The sequence below is a fragment of the Phoxinus phoxinus genome (genome assembly GCF_949152265.1).
Source record: "Phoxinus phoxinus genome assembly, chromosome: 22".
Lineage (NCBI taxonomy): Eukaryota > Metazoa > Chordata > Actinopteri > Cypriniformes > Leuciscidae > Phoxinus > Phoxinus phoxinus.
The window spans coordinates 27845016-27860989 of NC_136897.1; the positions used below are offsets into that span (position 1 = coordinate 27845016).

General features: G+C 38.0%; 1 protein-coding gene across 2 annotated transcripts; it reads left to right on the plus strand.

The window, feature by feature from the left end:
- The first annotated feature begins 2225 nt into the window (after positions 1-2225).
- Positions 2226-7750, plus strand: ralbb (v-ral simian leukemia viral oncogene homolog Bb (ras related)). 2 transcript variants are annotated; one of them, XM_079597482.1, is made up of 5 exons: positions 2226-2380; positions 3377-3525; positions 4068-4276; positions 6812-6989; positions 7070-7750. In XM_079597482.1, exons 2-5 carry the CDS (start codon positions 3412-3414, stop codon positions 7187-7189), a joined length of 621 nt encoding a protein of 206 aa, XP_079453608.1. In that variant the 5' UTR covers positions 2226-2380; positions 3377-3411; the 3' UTR covers positions 7190-7750. The 2 variants fall into 2 exon arrangements, with proteins under 2 accessions (XP_079453608.1, XP_079453609.1); XM_079597483.1 differs by lacking the exon at positions 2226-2380 and adding an exon at positions 2592-2949.
- Positions 7751-15974: the final 8224 nt, after the last annotated feature.

Genomic DNA, 15974 nt, shown 5'->3' on the forward strand with positions numbered 1-15974 from the left:
GCTTTTTTCTCGCGCAAACAGACATTGTGCCGCTGGAGCCTCTGGAAAGTTTTTATACGGGACTGGAGAACCACGTGGGACGATCCGCCAACTCCAGTCAGAGAAACCTCGGGATCTGTGGCAGGACTAATTTCCAGCAGGAAAAAATCGCAGTGCTTATCAAAATGTGTTGAAATGCACAATACACCTAATATAGAATATATGATCGGTCCAATAAAATATCATTTCTGCGAGTTAAAATGAGCCTATAAAAATAAAATTACATGCAAAAAAAAAAAAAAAACTTTTACATTAAGGTTATACATATGAAGTATGGGCTATAAAATGATTTTAGTAACGCAGTGTACAAAATGTTATATTTTATATGCCTATAATAATAAAGACTATATTTAAATGCTGGTTTGTTTCAACCCATGTTTGGGTCAAATATGGACAAACATTATTTATTTTTTTTAACCCAGCGGTTGTGTTTGTCCATATTTGACCCAAGCATGGGTTGAAACAACCCAGCATATTCAGATCAATATATCCTTTTAAAAGAGAAAATACACTTATTTTGCTGCTAACGCAAAAGCAAAACTACATGATTTTAGGTGATTATGGATAATTTTGCTAAATCAAGGTCAAAAGGCGATGAAGCATCCTCTTTAAATCAAACCCTTCACAGCCAGCGTGTTTCAGTCTTGGAAAGTAAATGAGCAACACTTTTAACTGTTTTGAGTGAATGAAAGTGTGAACTCGTAAACTGGTTAAACAGGCGCCAGAGACGCTCTTTTAAACCTCACTAACAAAAAGAGTTTGAAAAGTAGGCTATGACTAAAAAACCACACACACACACACCACAGTAGCCTAGTTGTTTTTACATAGAAAAAGAGGTGCAAAGATGGTCTCTTAAAATAAAAAGTACTTGACTAAAGGATAGGCCTAATTTTATTTTACATTTATCTGAATAAAATAGTCCAGTGGTTCATGATAGCGCCTTACTGAGAAAGTTTAAAGTTGTGAAACAGCGCCACCACTCGACAAATTAAGAATTCACAAGTCCTGCGTTCACGACACCTAACTGCATTAACATATTATATATATATAGGCCTATATATATGAAGACTTTAGATGCAAAAGCCTCTACGTGCCATCTGAAATTTTCTTCTAAAATGAGCATTTTTATCAATCTTTTATATTTAAGTTCAGAAATTTTACTTAAATGACAATAGCTCATTTTTTATTGCCATTAAAGTGAGATAACTGAACATAAACATACAAGCTTGACATTTTTTTTTCAGATGGCACTTAGAGGCTTTTGCATCTGAAGTCTTCATATGCAAATGAACACACACACACACACACACACACACACACACACACACACACACACACACACAAGCTTTCATTTCTATCCTTGTGGGGACATTCCATAGGCGTAATGGTTTTTATACTGTACAAACTGTATATTCTATCCCCTTACACTGCCCCTATCCCTAAACCTACCCCTTACAGGAGACATTCTGCATTTTTACATTTTCAAAAATATATAATTTAGTATGTTTATTAACCCATTCCCCTCATGGGGACCGCTGGCTGGTCCCCACAATGGAGGTGATCTCAGGTTTTACTATCCTTGTGGGGACATTCGGTTCCCACAATGCATAATAAACCAAGCCCACACACACACACACACACACACACACACACACACACACACACACACACACACACACACACACACACACACACACACACACACACACACACACACACACACACACACACACACACACACACATAGCCTATATACAAATATAAAAATATGCAGTGTACAGAAAATTTCACAGTAAAGTAGTTGCTGCCTTAGATTTTCAAGTAGGCTAATTTCTAATTTTTAATTAAACTGACTTTTAAAAAAACAGAATTTTGTATGACATAATTTTTTAAATAGTTTAACTTATTTTGATGAGTTTAAGCAATGTAAAAACATATGTTGTCATAACTTATTGATCATTTAATTTTATATTTATATGTAGGCTATATATAATGTGTGTGTGTGTGTGTGTGTGTCTGTGTGTGTGTGTGTGTGCAAATTAATTAAATAAACATTCATAATGGAGAGTACAACTTGCATTATATATAACATTATAATACATTTTGCACATCATATGAAAAACCATCATACTTTATCACAAATCAAAATAAAGACTACTTTAGCCGAAATATCCATAGATGGTGTAATGGCGTCATATCCTTGTAATTTGAATATCCGGTGGGCGGGGCGGTGTAGCTGTACGGGACAGGAGTAGAGGAATTGATCCCGGTTGACAGAATTATGTTTTAACCGCTTATACATGCCAATCACATCACTGGCCCTTCACAGATCAAACTTCCGGTGAGTGATCTATGAGACTTTACGTTGTTTTGATCAGTTTAAAAATGTTTCGGATCAGTTTGCGCAGACGAAAACTTCTGAGGTATTTCCTCGGATGAAGTCTTTGTGGGAAAACTCTGTGATTGACTGTTTTCACATCCAATGAGAGGGAGAGTAGAGGAAGACCCGCCTTATAATTTCTCTGTTAAACCAATCAAGAGCTAGAAGAGGCGGGCTCTCGCCTATAACAATAAGGAAGGGGTGGTGTCTCTCTTCGCGGGATGGAAATGTGAAAATCGCTTTATTCAATTGTACAAAAGCTTGCTTTATACTTTTTAGTACATTTGAGTAATGTTGTGTTGTTTTCTGTTTCTTACTGATACGGTTGTCCTTACAAAGAAGTGCTGTGTGCTGACGGTAGCATGGTACTTTATTGTGTACCATAATAGTAAATGATTATTCATATTCAGTACCGTGGTATTTACGTTGTTGTACGTCAAAGAATACCATATTACTATCATGGTACATGACCTAAAAACATTGTATTATCATATAGATGGATGGATGCACACAGTTGATCACAATTTAAGGTGCATTTCATTGGATTTTATATTAATAATATGTAGGTATTTATAAAATATTATTAATAATATGTATTTATGGTAATACTTAATAAGGTTCATTAGTTAACTACATTAGTTAACATCAACTATACTTCCTCAGCATTTATTAATCTCAGTTAATATTCATTTCAACATTTACTAGTACATTATTAAAAACAAAGGTTGTATTTGTTAACATTAGTTAATGCACTGTGAACAAACAATGTGAACATCTGTATTTTTACTAACTAATATGAACAAATATTAATAAATAAATACTGTATGTATTGCTCATTGGTAGTTCATGTTAGTTACTAACTAATGTTAACTAATGAACCTTATTGTAAAGTGTTACCGTATTTATAATATATATTACCGTAATAATGTATGTTTGTATTCTTTTGTATGTTTGCAGTCTAGATCTGTTTCTTCTTCTAGAACACTAAAGTCATGGCCGCAAATAAGAGTAAAAATCAAAGTTCGCTGGTCCTGCACAAGGTGATCATGGTCGGCAGTGGCGGAGTGGGGAAATCTGCTCTCACACTGCAGTTCATGTATGACGAGGTGAGTTCATTTATTTTATTTATTTATTTAAACGGGGACAATGTAAAATATACATTAACCTTAAAAAGGAGAGATGCATTATACCAGGTTGTAGCACTTGTGCTAATTTTCACCTGTAGTCCCTGGGCAGGCTGATGTCAACAGTCTTACAAAAAATAAACAAACAATAAAAAATTAAATGAAATACACATGTTATTAATACATTTATCCCCAAAACAGCACAACAATGATCACACCCTTCATTCATTCCACAACATTTACAAATACAATCTCACATACATATCAATTACAATACATTATGTAAACATGTTTGTTTTAAAAGAAGCCATTTTTTGGCCCGATGTGATTTTTTTTTTAAATTTACACATGTGGTCAGCTCTGTTGGCAGCTCTGTGAGTTCATCACAGTCTTCCTTCACAATTATGCCATTTACTCTCCTTCATCTGCTCTATTATGATTATTACTTGTTCATCACATTCGGGAGGAGTTCCTTCATTTACTCTCCTTCGTCTGCTCTATTATGATTATGACTTGTTGCTCAGTTCGTGGAGGACTACGAGCCCACCAAGGCTGACAGTTACAGGAAGAAGGTGGTCCTGGATGGAGAGGAGGTGCAGATTGATATCTTGGACACGGCGGGTCAGGAAGATTACGCTGCCATCAGGGATAACTACTTCCGCAGTGGAGAGGGTTTTCTCCTGGTGTTCTCCATCACAGAACCAGAGTCCTTCAGCGCCGCGTCAGAGTTCAGGTCAGGACGTCCCGCTTATCTGCTGTTCTAGTGCCTTTACAGACGCTCAGTTCAGTCCCAGTGTGGAAGAAGCACAGATACCGCACTGTATGTTCTCAGAAAGAGCAGAATGATGTTATCATTACGCCCACAACAACACTGATGGAAACACAATGCTGAGTCGAGCTGTGAGATATAAGACATACAATAAGTTAAAACTGCTAAAAATCTAGATGTAAGCTGACATCATATTTATTATAATCTGTTCCTTCAACAACTGAGTCAAGATTGGAAAACCGAGATATATAAGAGAACATTTTAAAAGAGTGATTATTTAAAATATTTTGACACTCCTAGGTTCTGAAAGTAAAAGGGTTAAAAAATGATCAGCTTTGTCATTATAGCAGAAGAACTAGAAAGATTTTGGTGGATACAGTATATAAGGGAATTTCTGGTCATGGAATATATAAGTTTTACGAATATGTTAATAAAATGAGTGCTGTCAAAATAAATGCGTTTAATCGCGTCTAACATAAAAGTTTGTGTTTATATAATATATGTGTGTATATGTATTATTATTATTATATTTATATTAGGGCTGTCAAAAGATTAATCGTGATTAATCACATCCAAAATAAAAGTTTGTGTTTACATATGTGTGTATACTGTGTATAATTATTATGTATAAATACACACACATTCATGTATATATTTAAGGAATAATTGCATTTATATACTGTATATACATTTATATAATTTATATAATATATAAATAATTTATATATAAATATAACCAATTCTTAAATATATACATGATTGTGTGTGTTTTTATATATATAAATAAGTATACACCGTACACACACATATATTATGTAAACACAAACTTTTATTTTGGATGCGATTAATCAAGATTAATCTTTTGACAGCCCTAATTTATGTATAAATACGCGTTGTATATATACAGTATACACACGTACTAATATAATATATATATATTTAAATATAATAATATATACACACACTATAATGAATATATGTTTTTCTAGTTATATCAAACTGTAAAATATTTTATTGGGTAGAAATCGCTATTTGTGAGTAAATAATAATAATGATAAACCTGTAATGGGGTTTATGTGCAACAAACTTCTGTATATTGTTGAACAGGAATAAATTACATTTTATTTGATTGAAAGTACAAAAACTAAGAATCAGAAGGATTATTTTTTAAAGAAATAGATTTTTTTAATCATCAAGGATGCATAAAATTGATCAAAAGTGACATTAAAGACATTTATGAGGTGCTGCTATAAGGTAACCAATAAATGCTGTTCTTTTGAACTTTCTATTCATTAAAGAATCCTGAAAAATAACATGCATCACAGTTTCCACAAACACATGAAACTGTTTTCAACACCAATAATAATCATAAATGTTTTATGAGCATCAGATCATCATATTATACTGATTTCTGAAGGATCATGTGACACTGAAGACTGGAGTAATGATGCTGAAAATTCAGCTTTGATCACAGGAATAAATTACACTTTACTATATATTCACATAGAAAACAGCTGGTTTATATTGAAATAATATTTCACAGTTTTTACTGTATTTTTCATCAAATAAATGCAGCCTTGGTTGAGCATAAAAAGCTGCGTTTCCACCGAAATTCCCCGGAACAATTTGTCCCAGGACCTTTTTTCCCAGGAACTTTTTTTGCCCCAGACCGGTTGCTTTCTGCGTTTACACCGCGGTCTAAAGTACCGGGAAGATTATAAACTGGGCGCGACGGCTCCTCCCAGTCTGCGACGCACAGTCATCAGTTTTGAGCGCCACATTTATAATAAGTATGGAGGAGATTCAAACTGTGCTGCAGGTGTTTGTGATGTATTGGTTTACTAACGAGGTAATTAACAAAACGGCAGAAAAGAGACGAGCACTGATACTAAAGCGAGTTCAGAACGCTCGTAATGCTATAAAATTAGACGATGCGGACATTGACCGTGAGACGGCTGGGACGAACGCGCAGAAAACGTGCACAAATACACCTAATAAAGCCTGAACCTCGTCGTCGGTCCAGCGGTGTGGTTTTTTTTTTCTTTAATTAAATTCCATATTTGCAGACAGACTCTCACTGCATGAAGCCACGAACCGCAATAGATTTTTAAAAATGCCGGTTAAAATAGAATGCTGCGTGGAGTCATCCAATCAAAATGTGGCGTGAACACAACCAATCAGCATCTTCAGCGCACAAGTCCCGCCCCCGAAAGTTCCTGAACTTTGAATAAGTATTACCTCGCCAGCAGGGACTTTCTGAGGGGGAAATATTTACCCGGAACTTCATTTAGACCCTGATTCCTGCGGTGTAAACACACCGAGTCCAAGCCCACAGTTCCCAGTTCCTGAGGAAAGTTCCCGCGGTGGAAACGCGGCTATAGACTGCTTTCGATTAAAAAAAGCCAATCTTTTTGAACGTGTTTGTAGAGAGATTGTTAGTAGCACCTGTGCTGTGTTAGGATCATATTATATGTGTTTATGTGTTCCTGATCCGCACAGGGAGCAGATCCTGAGAGTGAAAGCAGAGGAGGATAAAATCCCTCTGTTAGTGGTGGGGAATAAGTCTGATTTGGAGGAAAGGAGGCAGGTGTCTGCGGACGAGGCCCGAGCCAAAGCGGACGAGTGGGCCGTCCAGTACGTGGAAACATCCGCCAAGACTCGAGCCAACGTCGATAAGGTTTGGTGCCTTTAATATCCCGATCCTCTCAGAATACGTGATGGTTGTGAGTGCGTCAACTTGGGGTTTGTTGTTTCCAGGTGTTCTTTGACTTGATGAGAGAGGTGCGGGCGAAGAAGTTGTCTGAGACCAACGAGAAGAACGGAAAGAAGAGTGGAAAGAAGAAGAAAAGCCTGAAAGAGAGATGCACACTGCTTTGAGCTCTCCTGTCCTGGACTGAGACGTTCCTCGGATGAGGAGGAGACCAGATCTTCATCCCTCCTCCATGCTTTTTGATGCCAAATACAATCGAACCAGAACTGCATTACTTTTTGCACGTTTCTACAGGTTTTCCCATATCAAATCAGTAGTTCAACTCTGGAATATGGAGCTGTATATTCCTCGTTCATTGAGCCTCATTCACGAAACAAACTATTTAGAAATTAATTCTGCGTGTGTTTCGTGAATTTCTTTATTTTTCACTTAAAACGTTTGCTTTTTGTTCTAAATACTGTATTTTATCTGCCTCTCCCTTCCTTAAAGTCAAAGGCAACAGACATTATACGCAATGTTTGGTTGTTTTGAATGCAGTAAAGCATTATTGTCCAGCTTAACACTGCTGAAGGAGTTGGTGAGATTCACAGAATTCACTATGCAAACTCGTGAAATGGTTCACACAATAGACAATTGATATTTTTGTAATCAAACCACTTTGTCTATGTTTCATGATTTCTCTGCGTGGTGATTATCGCGACCAAATAAACCTCTGATTTTGTTATGAATCTTTTGTGTTTCACTGATTGATGCCGTTCTGGTTGTGTTTTGTGTCTCATTGCTGAAGAAAATGCTGTAATTTTGTGTTACACACTCTTGTTTCTGCGTTTGATGACCTCCGGAGTTTTGACAAAGGACGGTAGCAGGGCCATAAGAGTTTATGAGAGTAGTAAAAAGTGTCCGGAGGCAATCAGTCACCTTGACTTTGAATGTGAGAAACCGTCTATTCAGCATTTAACACCCCATTGTAATGTCCTTTACTTGCGCACGCTCAGATCTGCGAGATCTGCTGAGACCTTCAAGAGCCAAGCAAATGATGGGACAATGAAAAAAATGTTACAAATATTCAGTAACCCCTCACTTCATTTGTGCAATTTGTGATGAGAAATAAAGGGGTGGCATTACCAGCTCATGGAAATTTGTTAAATTGTTTTCCTTTGTTGTGATTATATATATTAATATACTTTTCTTCCAAACATCTTTAGTGAAATTAGTGAAAATAAAATATAGTAGGAGAATGACTAGCTATTTTCGCCCAGACAAAAAGCTACTTTCGCCCAAAAATAAGTGGCCTTCAGTTCCGCTCTCAAAAATAGATCCCAAAAAATGTCCGTCTGATTTGGTCCAAATTTAGCCCAAAAATAGACGTTGAAAATAAAATATATTTATGCCTTATATCATGTAGCCTAGTTTTTAATAATTGTTTTGCTATTTTATTTCTACACCACGTTTACCATTTCTAAAGCGTTATTATATTATATGATGATAGTGGATTATATTATATTATAGCCTATTATATATAATTTACTTAAACACGTTACGTTTTACATTCTCAAAAGGCTACTGCTTTCATGTTCTCATTCCATTTACACAGTTTGATGATGGCCACAGGCCTACTATCCACGTAATAATGTATCAAGTTTCAGAATATTTGATCTGATTATCAAATTCACTCCATCAATTCTACATTTATGTAAATACTGCGTGACTTCTGCGCGCGCTGAACCCTCGAGTCGCATTTGAACTGGAGCCAAGGGCGTTACCATGGAAACCGGGTGGCAGCTCAACTGTCACAAGCCGCAAAACTCTCTCTCACTGTTGTTTTCACTAATTTCAGGTAAGTTTAGTCCCTACAATTACATAAATAGTACTTACAAATGTTTATGATACTTTCTTTCACGTAAATTACACGCTTCCGTCGAATATTTATTTTATAGAAATGGTTTAGTGTCTTCGGAAAAAGTCCGTTAGCATCTCAACCGTTACACCGTGTCCTAACTACACGCGACGCGATAAAATTCCAGCGACAGCAAGTGTGTCGACTCTGTCCACACTAGACGCGACGCGACTGTGAGACGCCACACGTCAATCAAAAAATCACAGCCATTCAGAACAGCGTGTGGGCGGAGTCTCTCTGTGAAAGCGCACTGCTGGCCCGCACTCGCATTGGAAATGGGTAAGGATATAATCAAATCAAGAAATAACATTATTAAAAATCAAAACATTAACAAAATATACTCATTGACTAATTTTGTTAAGAAGTACAGTTGTATGTTTGCATAGAATTCAGTTTGAACGCTATATTATATGCTTTCAAAATCTGAGGTAAATTATCCATTATTGCTTCTGGCACAGTGACCTATTTTTAACTAAAAATAAATAATGTGTACTCATAACCAGTGTAATTTCTTCATATGACAATCAGTTTATTCGATCTTGTTCATAGGGAAATTCATATCCATCCCGTCTGTGTGGGCGGATTTGTCAGCCGCGACGTCGCAGAAATAGGAACCGTTTCTAAATTAGAAACTTCGCGAGTCGACGTCGCGTCTGGTTAGGACAAAAACTCTGATTAACATGGAAAAGATACCTTTTATCGCGTGTCGCGGCGTCGCGTCGCGTGTAGTTAGGACACGGTGTTAGGCTAATTTCAAAGGTAACATTAGGTCTGACTTCCGTTCCGTTATCAATCTCTCTATTTTTTCCCTCTTTTTTAAAGTTATGAAAACACTATTGTGGGGGATTTATTTTGCTAACGTTATTTGAGAAAGTGGGAACACAAAATAATGTATTCTCTCAACTATGACGACTTTTGCTTCAGGGGAAAAAACGGAATTGTGAAAAGGGTCTATTTCAGTCATGCAAGGACAGCTCTTATCTCTTTGATTGGGGAAACATCAAATTCTCCAAAGATGTTCACCAAGCTTACGATTAAACTTCATATTTGAAATTACCAATGAAACCTGACAACAACTGTATAATAAATTTGGTTTCTAAACGCTCAAACGGACCAGCCAATGCGCATGTGCAGTCATAAGCGCTCGTCTTCTAACGGCAGCTGTAGTGACGCATTGACTTTACCACTCGGCGATTGGCTCTTTTATTCAGAAGGCGGGACTTACTCCGCCATTTCGCGTTGCCCTTTGCTTGCACTGTATTTGTTGTTTGTCTAAAAAGTTTACAGAAATTAATTTCCCACCGCTCACTGAGGTAAATCTTACTTTGTATTTCACAAGGAAGGATATATATATATATCGTTTAAGCTGTTTGATGATTAACTGTGAAACGTGTAGTTGACATTAAATGCTACTAATATTCACACACCCTCAACTTCAAACTTAAATATGTACTTTTTACTACACATCTTTTTACCTTTGTTTGACACCATTATTTCTTACGAATATTAACTATAGTTTTCTTATAGTAAACGTGTAGTACTAGTAACTATGTTTTTTTTTTGTGGCAGATTGGTTATCATTTGTATAAGCACAGTTTTACTGCAAATATGGTTAAACTATGGTTAGTATTGCACATCCATGGTTAATTTGTGGGTACCATGTTTTGTTTTTGTTTTATTTCAAGTTCAAATTTATTTATATAGAACATTTAAAAACAACCATAGTTGACCAAAGTGCTTAACAATGTAAGTATACATTTGTATTTTGTAGTAATTTTCGTAAGGGTTTTCAGTTCACATATTTATTTCATTAACATTCAATCTTTTTTCTTGTTGCACATGCAGAAGACGGTGGTTTATGTCCAGTGCCGTAGCAAACGTTTCCATCAGTTGGTTTTACCACCATGAGCCGTTCCTTTCTACTGATTTCAGCAAAGACTCACGTCAACCTATGGAGATGTGGCAGATTCCCCAAACGCAGGGAAGTGACCTGTCTACTAAAGAGAAGCGTATAATGGCAGTGATGATAAATGAGAAGTCAGAGAGTCTGAGTCTAAGACGTGAAGCTCTCATGATAGACAGAAGCTCTTTTGATGGTATTTATTATCTTTATAATGTGCCTGATGTTATTAGCCACAGCCTGCTATTTTTAGGATTGAATGATGAACCACTGATGTAGATGAATGCATCTCTCTAATGAAGAACGCCTTGTTGAACTGTCTGTACAACCCTTAACAGGAGCCGCGAGACGCCAACAGCTTTTAGGACATCTTCCCATGAGAAGACCCGGCCCAGCCAGTCAACCTGCCGGAAGCTAAGCAGACAAAAGCCTTCAGAAATCGGCCTTGTAAAAGGATGCTGTGGTGGAGAGATGCAATGCCCAGAATAAGCTGGAGGAATCCGGGAAGAGCTGGTGTTTATTCACAGAAGGATCTTCACTAAGTTTCCTTTCTCTTCATAACGGCATCAACCATCCTTTGTTCAGCTACAGGTACGAAACAACAAGTGACCTGAGCACTGGACATTAGCTGAGCACTAGTATTGTGGTACTATTTACCTCTTCACATAGAAGAGCATGTATCCATTCTTTCCAAAGTTACTTGACGCCTTTGACGCTTGATCTTGTGATGCTGGCGTCACTGCACTCCAGCCAATCAGAGCCTCTGAAGTTCCGTACATGACTGATGTAGTGCCCTGCAAGACAGAGGAACTTTAGCATGAAGCTTAATGAGTGAATGAGATGACTGGAAAATTTAGAAGAAAGTCTTACCGCGATACAAACGGCTGCCCACATGTGACACAACTCCGGCTAGTTTATACTGTGTGCTTTTGCAATCTGATGCTTCCATCTGTTGAACACAAACACGGATTATTGATGTTGCTGCATTTCAAAAGTTGAACATCCTCTATTTTCCTCTTTCTATCTATCGTTCTATATAACATTCTTTGTTTATCTATCTATCGTCAATATATCTAAATTATTTGTTTATCTATCTATCGTCCAATCTATCTATCTATCTATCTATCTATCTATCTATCGTCCAATCTATCTATCTATCTATATAACATTCTTTGTTTATCTATCTATAGTTCAATATATCTAAATTATTTGTTTATCTATCTATCTATCTATCTATCTATCTATCTATCTATCTATCTATCTATCTATCTATCTATCTATCTATCTATCTATCTATCTATCTATCGTTCTAAATAACATTATCTATTGTTCTATATAACATTATCTATTTGTCTATCTCTATCTATCTATCTATCTATCTATATAACATTCTTTGTTTATCTATCTATCGTTCAATATATCTAAATTATTTGTTTATCTATCTATCGTTCAATCTATCTATCTATCTATCTATCTATCTATCTATCTATCTATCTATCTATCTATCTATCTATCTATCTATCTATCGTTCTAAATAACATTATCTATTGTTCTATATAACATCTATTTGTCTATCTCTATCTATCTATCTATCTATCTATCTATCTATCTATCTATCTATTATTCTATATAACATTCTATCCATCTATGAATTGCTGTCTATATCTTTCCTCTGGTCCTGCAGGCTCATCTCTATTCCTCTTTTTTTCTCTTTTGCTGTTGCTTTAAGCTTTTTCTCTTTCTTATTGTCATCTCCACTGCTTTGCTGAAGATCATACATAAAATAAGAAAACACTTCAGTACATAAACATCTTTCAGATGAAATGTTGTTTTCAGAGCAAATGTCTTCCAGACGATTTCTTTTAGAGTAATTCAAATGACTGTCCAGCAGAGGGCATATTTTTGTGTGATGAACTGACACGCACCTGAGCTGCAGGACAGTGAAAACTCTTCTGGAACTTCCAGTCGAACCCTTGTGTTTTTGCATTGAGGATCTGATGTCAAAGCGCATGACCAGAAGTACCAGCACCCTGTGGAGAGATTCAAATGATCAGAAGTTATTAACTAGCGCATGTTGAGTTATTCTGAAGGGTACTGACTAATTAACTAAGTTTCATACCTCTGAGGCTGTAGTGCCGGCACACTCGCTGCATGAGCATTCAAATGAAGATATCTGGAGAAAGCAAACGACACAGACCTCAGCCAATCAGAAACCACATTCTCTTGCTGATATGATGTAATCGGTGCTGTCACTGATTTTGAAGTACTGCTGCAGGCTGTCTATGATGCTTCTCCGAGGGCTGAAGACCAGAACACCAACATCACATTAATGAATTTGAGAGTCTGAAACAAGCACAGGTGTGGATGTGAGATCATACCTGTCACAGGTGCACAGGCGTCTGAGCTGGAACTCCATATTTGCTTCTGGGAAGGTGTATTTAGGCCAGAAGTTTGCCCTTTTCCTTCAGATGGGACAGACAAACTATCTGGAACTCATGGGCTTCCTGAGAGGAGAGAAAGCGAAGGATAACAAGGTTAAACTCCCTCACCTGCCGATGATCTCCCCTGAAATCTGAATGACGAGTTTCAATGCATCTCTTCACTGTGGACAAGAGCTTCACCTTCAGCTTCTCATCATTGCCTTTCACCCCGGTCATATGCAGATCATTAAGCGCCCTTTGTAATTTGTATAGAATGGCTTTAGTTTGGCTGTGTCGAAATTGTAATTTTCCCATGTATCACTGCATAAATATACAGTGTTGGTTCCTGAGCATTGTGCTTCCCTCATTCCACCGTTCCCGCTGGGAAAGTCGTTCCCCGAAGGGGGAAAATGCGAGGAGCAATGCAACATCGAGTTCATGTAGCACGTGTTTCTTAAATTGGGAAAACATTGACAGGAGGTCTTCAGTTAGAGGATGTCTGTGAAAAAGGCACTTCAGATGTGACTATATCCCAACATTTTCCCCAAGTGCTTGATTTCGTCCGGCGACGCTGTCGACACAACATCAGCCAGCTCTACATCTTCCTCCGTGTGGCTCCCGCTGCTCGACCTCGATCTGCTTCTGCTGTGGAATGCACTGGATGAGCCACAGTATTTTAGTCTGAGACAAACCGTTGGACTGCACCGTCACACTGGCCAAAACACAGAGAACGCTGGGAAAACATCAGGAACATGTTAAAAAATCTGGCAGAAATCCTGCATCTGAAAGGTAGGACTCATCCATTCACTTGAGCTTTTTATCATTATCATCTCCACTGCTATCTGCTGAATATCATACATAAAATAAGAAAACACTTCAGTACATATTCAATGCTTAAAAATCTTTCAAATGAAATGTTGTTTTCACAGAAAATGTCTTCCTGATTATTTCTTTTAGAGTAATTCAAATGACTGGCCAGCAGAGGACAGATGTTTGTTTGATGAACTGACACGCACCTGAGCTGCAGGACAGTGAAAACTCTTCTGGAACTTCCAGTTGATCCTTAAGTTTTCGCATTGAGGATCTGATGCCAATGAATGAGGCATTTAAATAGTGCTTTCATATGTACTACTGTACACCCAAAGCGCTTTCAATCCAGTCAGGGGATCTCTCCTCAACCAACACCACTGTGCAGCATCCACTTGAATGATGCGATGGCTGCCACAGTACAACGGTGCCAGTGCGCTCACCACACACCAGCTATAGATGGAGAGGAGAGAGTGATAGAGCCAATTCAATGGATGGGGATTATTAGGAGGCCATGATTGGCAAGGGCCATTGGAGGGAATGTGGCCAGGAAACCAGGGTTACACCCCTACTCATTACGAGAAGTGCCATGGGATTTTTAATGACCACAGAGAGTCAAGACCTCTGTTTAATGTCTCATCCGAAGGACGGTGCTTTTTGACAGTATAGTGTCCCCGTCACTACACTGGGGCGTTAGGACCCACACAAACCACAGGGTGAGCGCCCCCTACTTGCCTCACTAACACCTCTTCCAGAAGCAACCTGGTTTTCTCAGGAGGTCTCCCATCCAGGTACTGACCAGGCTCAGCCCTGCTTAGCTTCAGTGGGCAACCAGTCTTGGGCTACAGGGTGATATGGCCTGCTGTATCATCCTATCTTCAGAGAGAGATTCATTGTAGAGATATTCAAATGATCAGATATTATTAACTAGCGCATGTTGAGTTATTCTGAAGGGTACTGACTAATTAACTAAGTTTCATACCTCTGAGGCTGTAGTGCCGGCACACTCACTGCATGAGCATTCAAATGAAGATATCTGGAGAAAGCAAACGACACAGACCTCAGCCAATCAGAAACCACATCCTCCTGCTGATATGGTGTAATCGGTGCTGTCACTGACTTTGAAGTACTGCTGCAGGCTGTCTATGATGCTTCTCCGAGGGCCAGACCATCAGGTCATTAAGCGCCCTTTGTAATTTGTATAGAATGGATTTAGAATGGTAATTTTCCAATGTATCACTCCATAAATACAGTGTTGGTACCTGAGCATTGCGCTTCCCTCATTCCACCGCTCCCGCTGGGAAAGGACGTCGTTCCCGAAGGAGGAAACGGCGAGGAACAATGCAACATCGAGTTCATGTAGCACGTGTTTCTTAAATTGGGAAAACATTGACAGGAGGTCTTCAGTTAGAGGACATCTGTGAAAGGCACTTCAGATGTGACTATATGTGTTCAAGCTTTAACTAGTAGTGGACATCCCAACATTTTCCCCAAGTGCTTGATTTTATCAGGCGATGCTGTCGACACAACATCAGCCAGCTCTACATCATCCTCCTTGTGGCTCCCGCTGCTCGACCTCGATCTGCTCCTGCTGTGGACTGCACTGGATGAGCCACAGTATTTCAGTCTGAGACAAACCGTCACACTGGCCAAAACACAGAGAACGCTGGGAAAACATCAGGAACATGTTAAATAATCTGGAAGAAATCCTGCATCTGAAAGGTAGGACTCATCCATTCACTTGTTAAGTCTTTGTAAAATCTCCAGTGCTATAAAACTACTGTGACTAAGTTTCACTTTTAAGGTAAAGATGTCACAGGTAAATATATCTCAATTAGCTACTTTCCCTTGATTTGAATCTTATTTCCACTCTATTTATTTAGAGATTTTCTTAAATCTTCAGGTGACTGTCGACTTTGAGTGTGTGA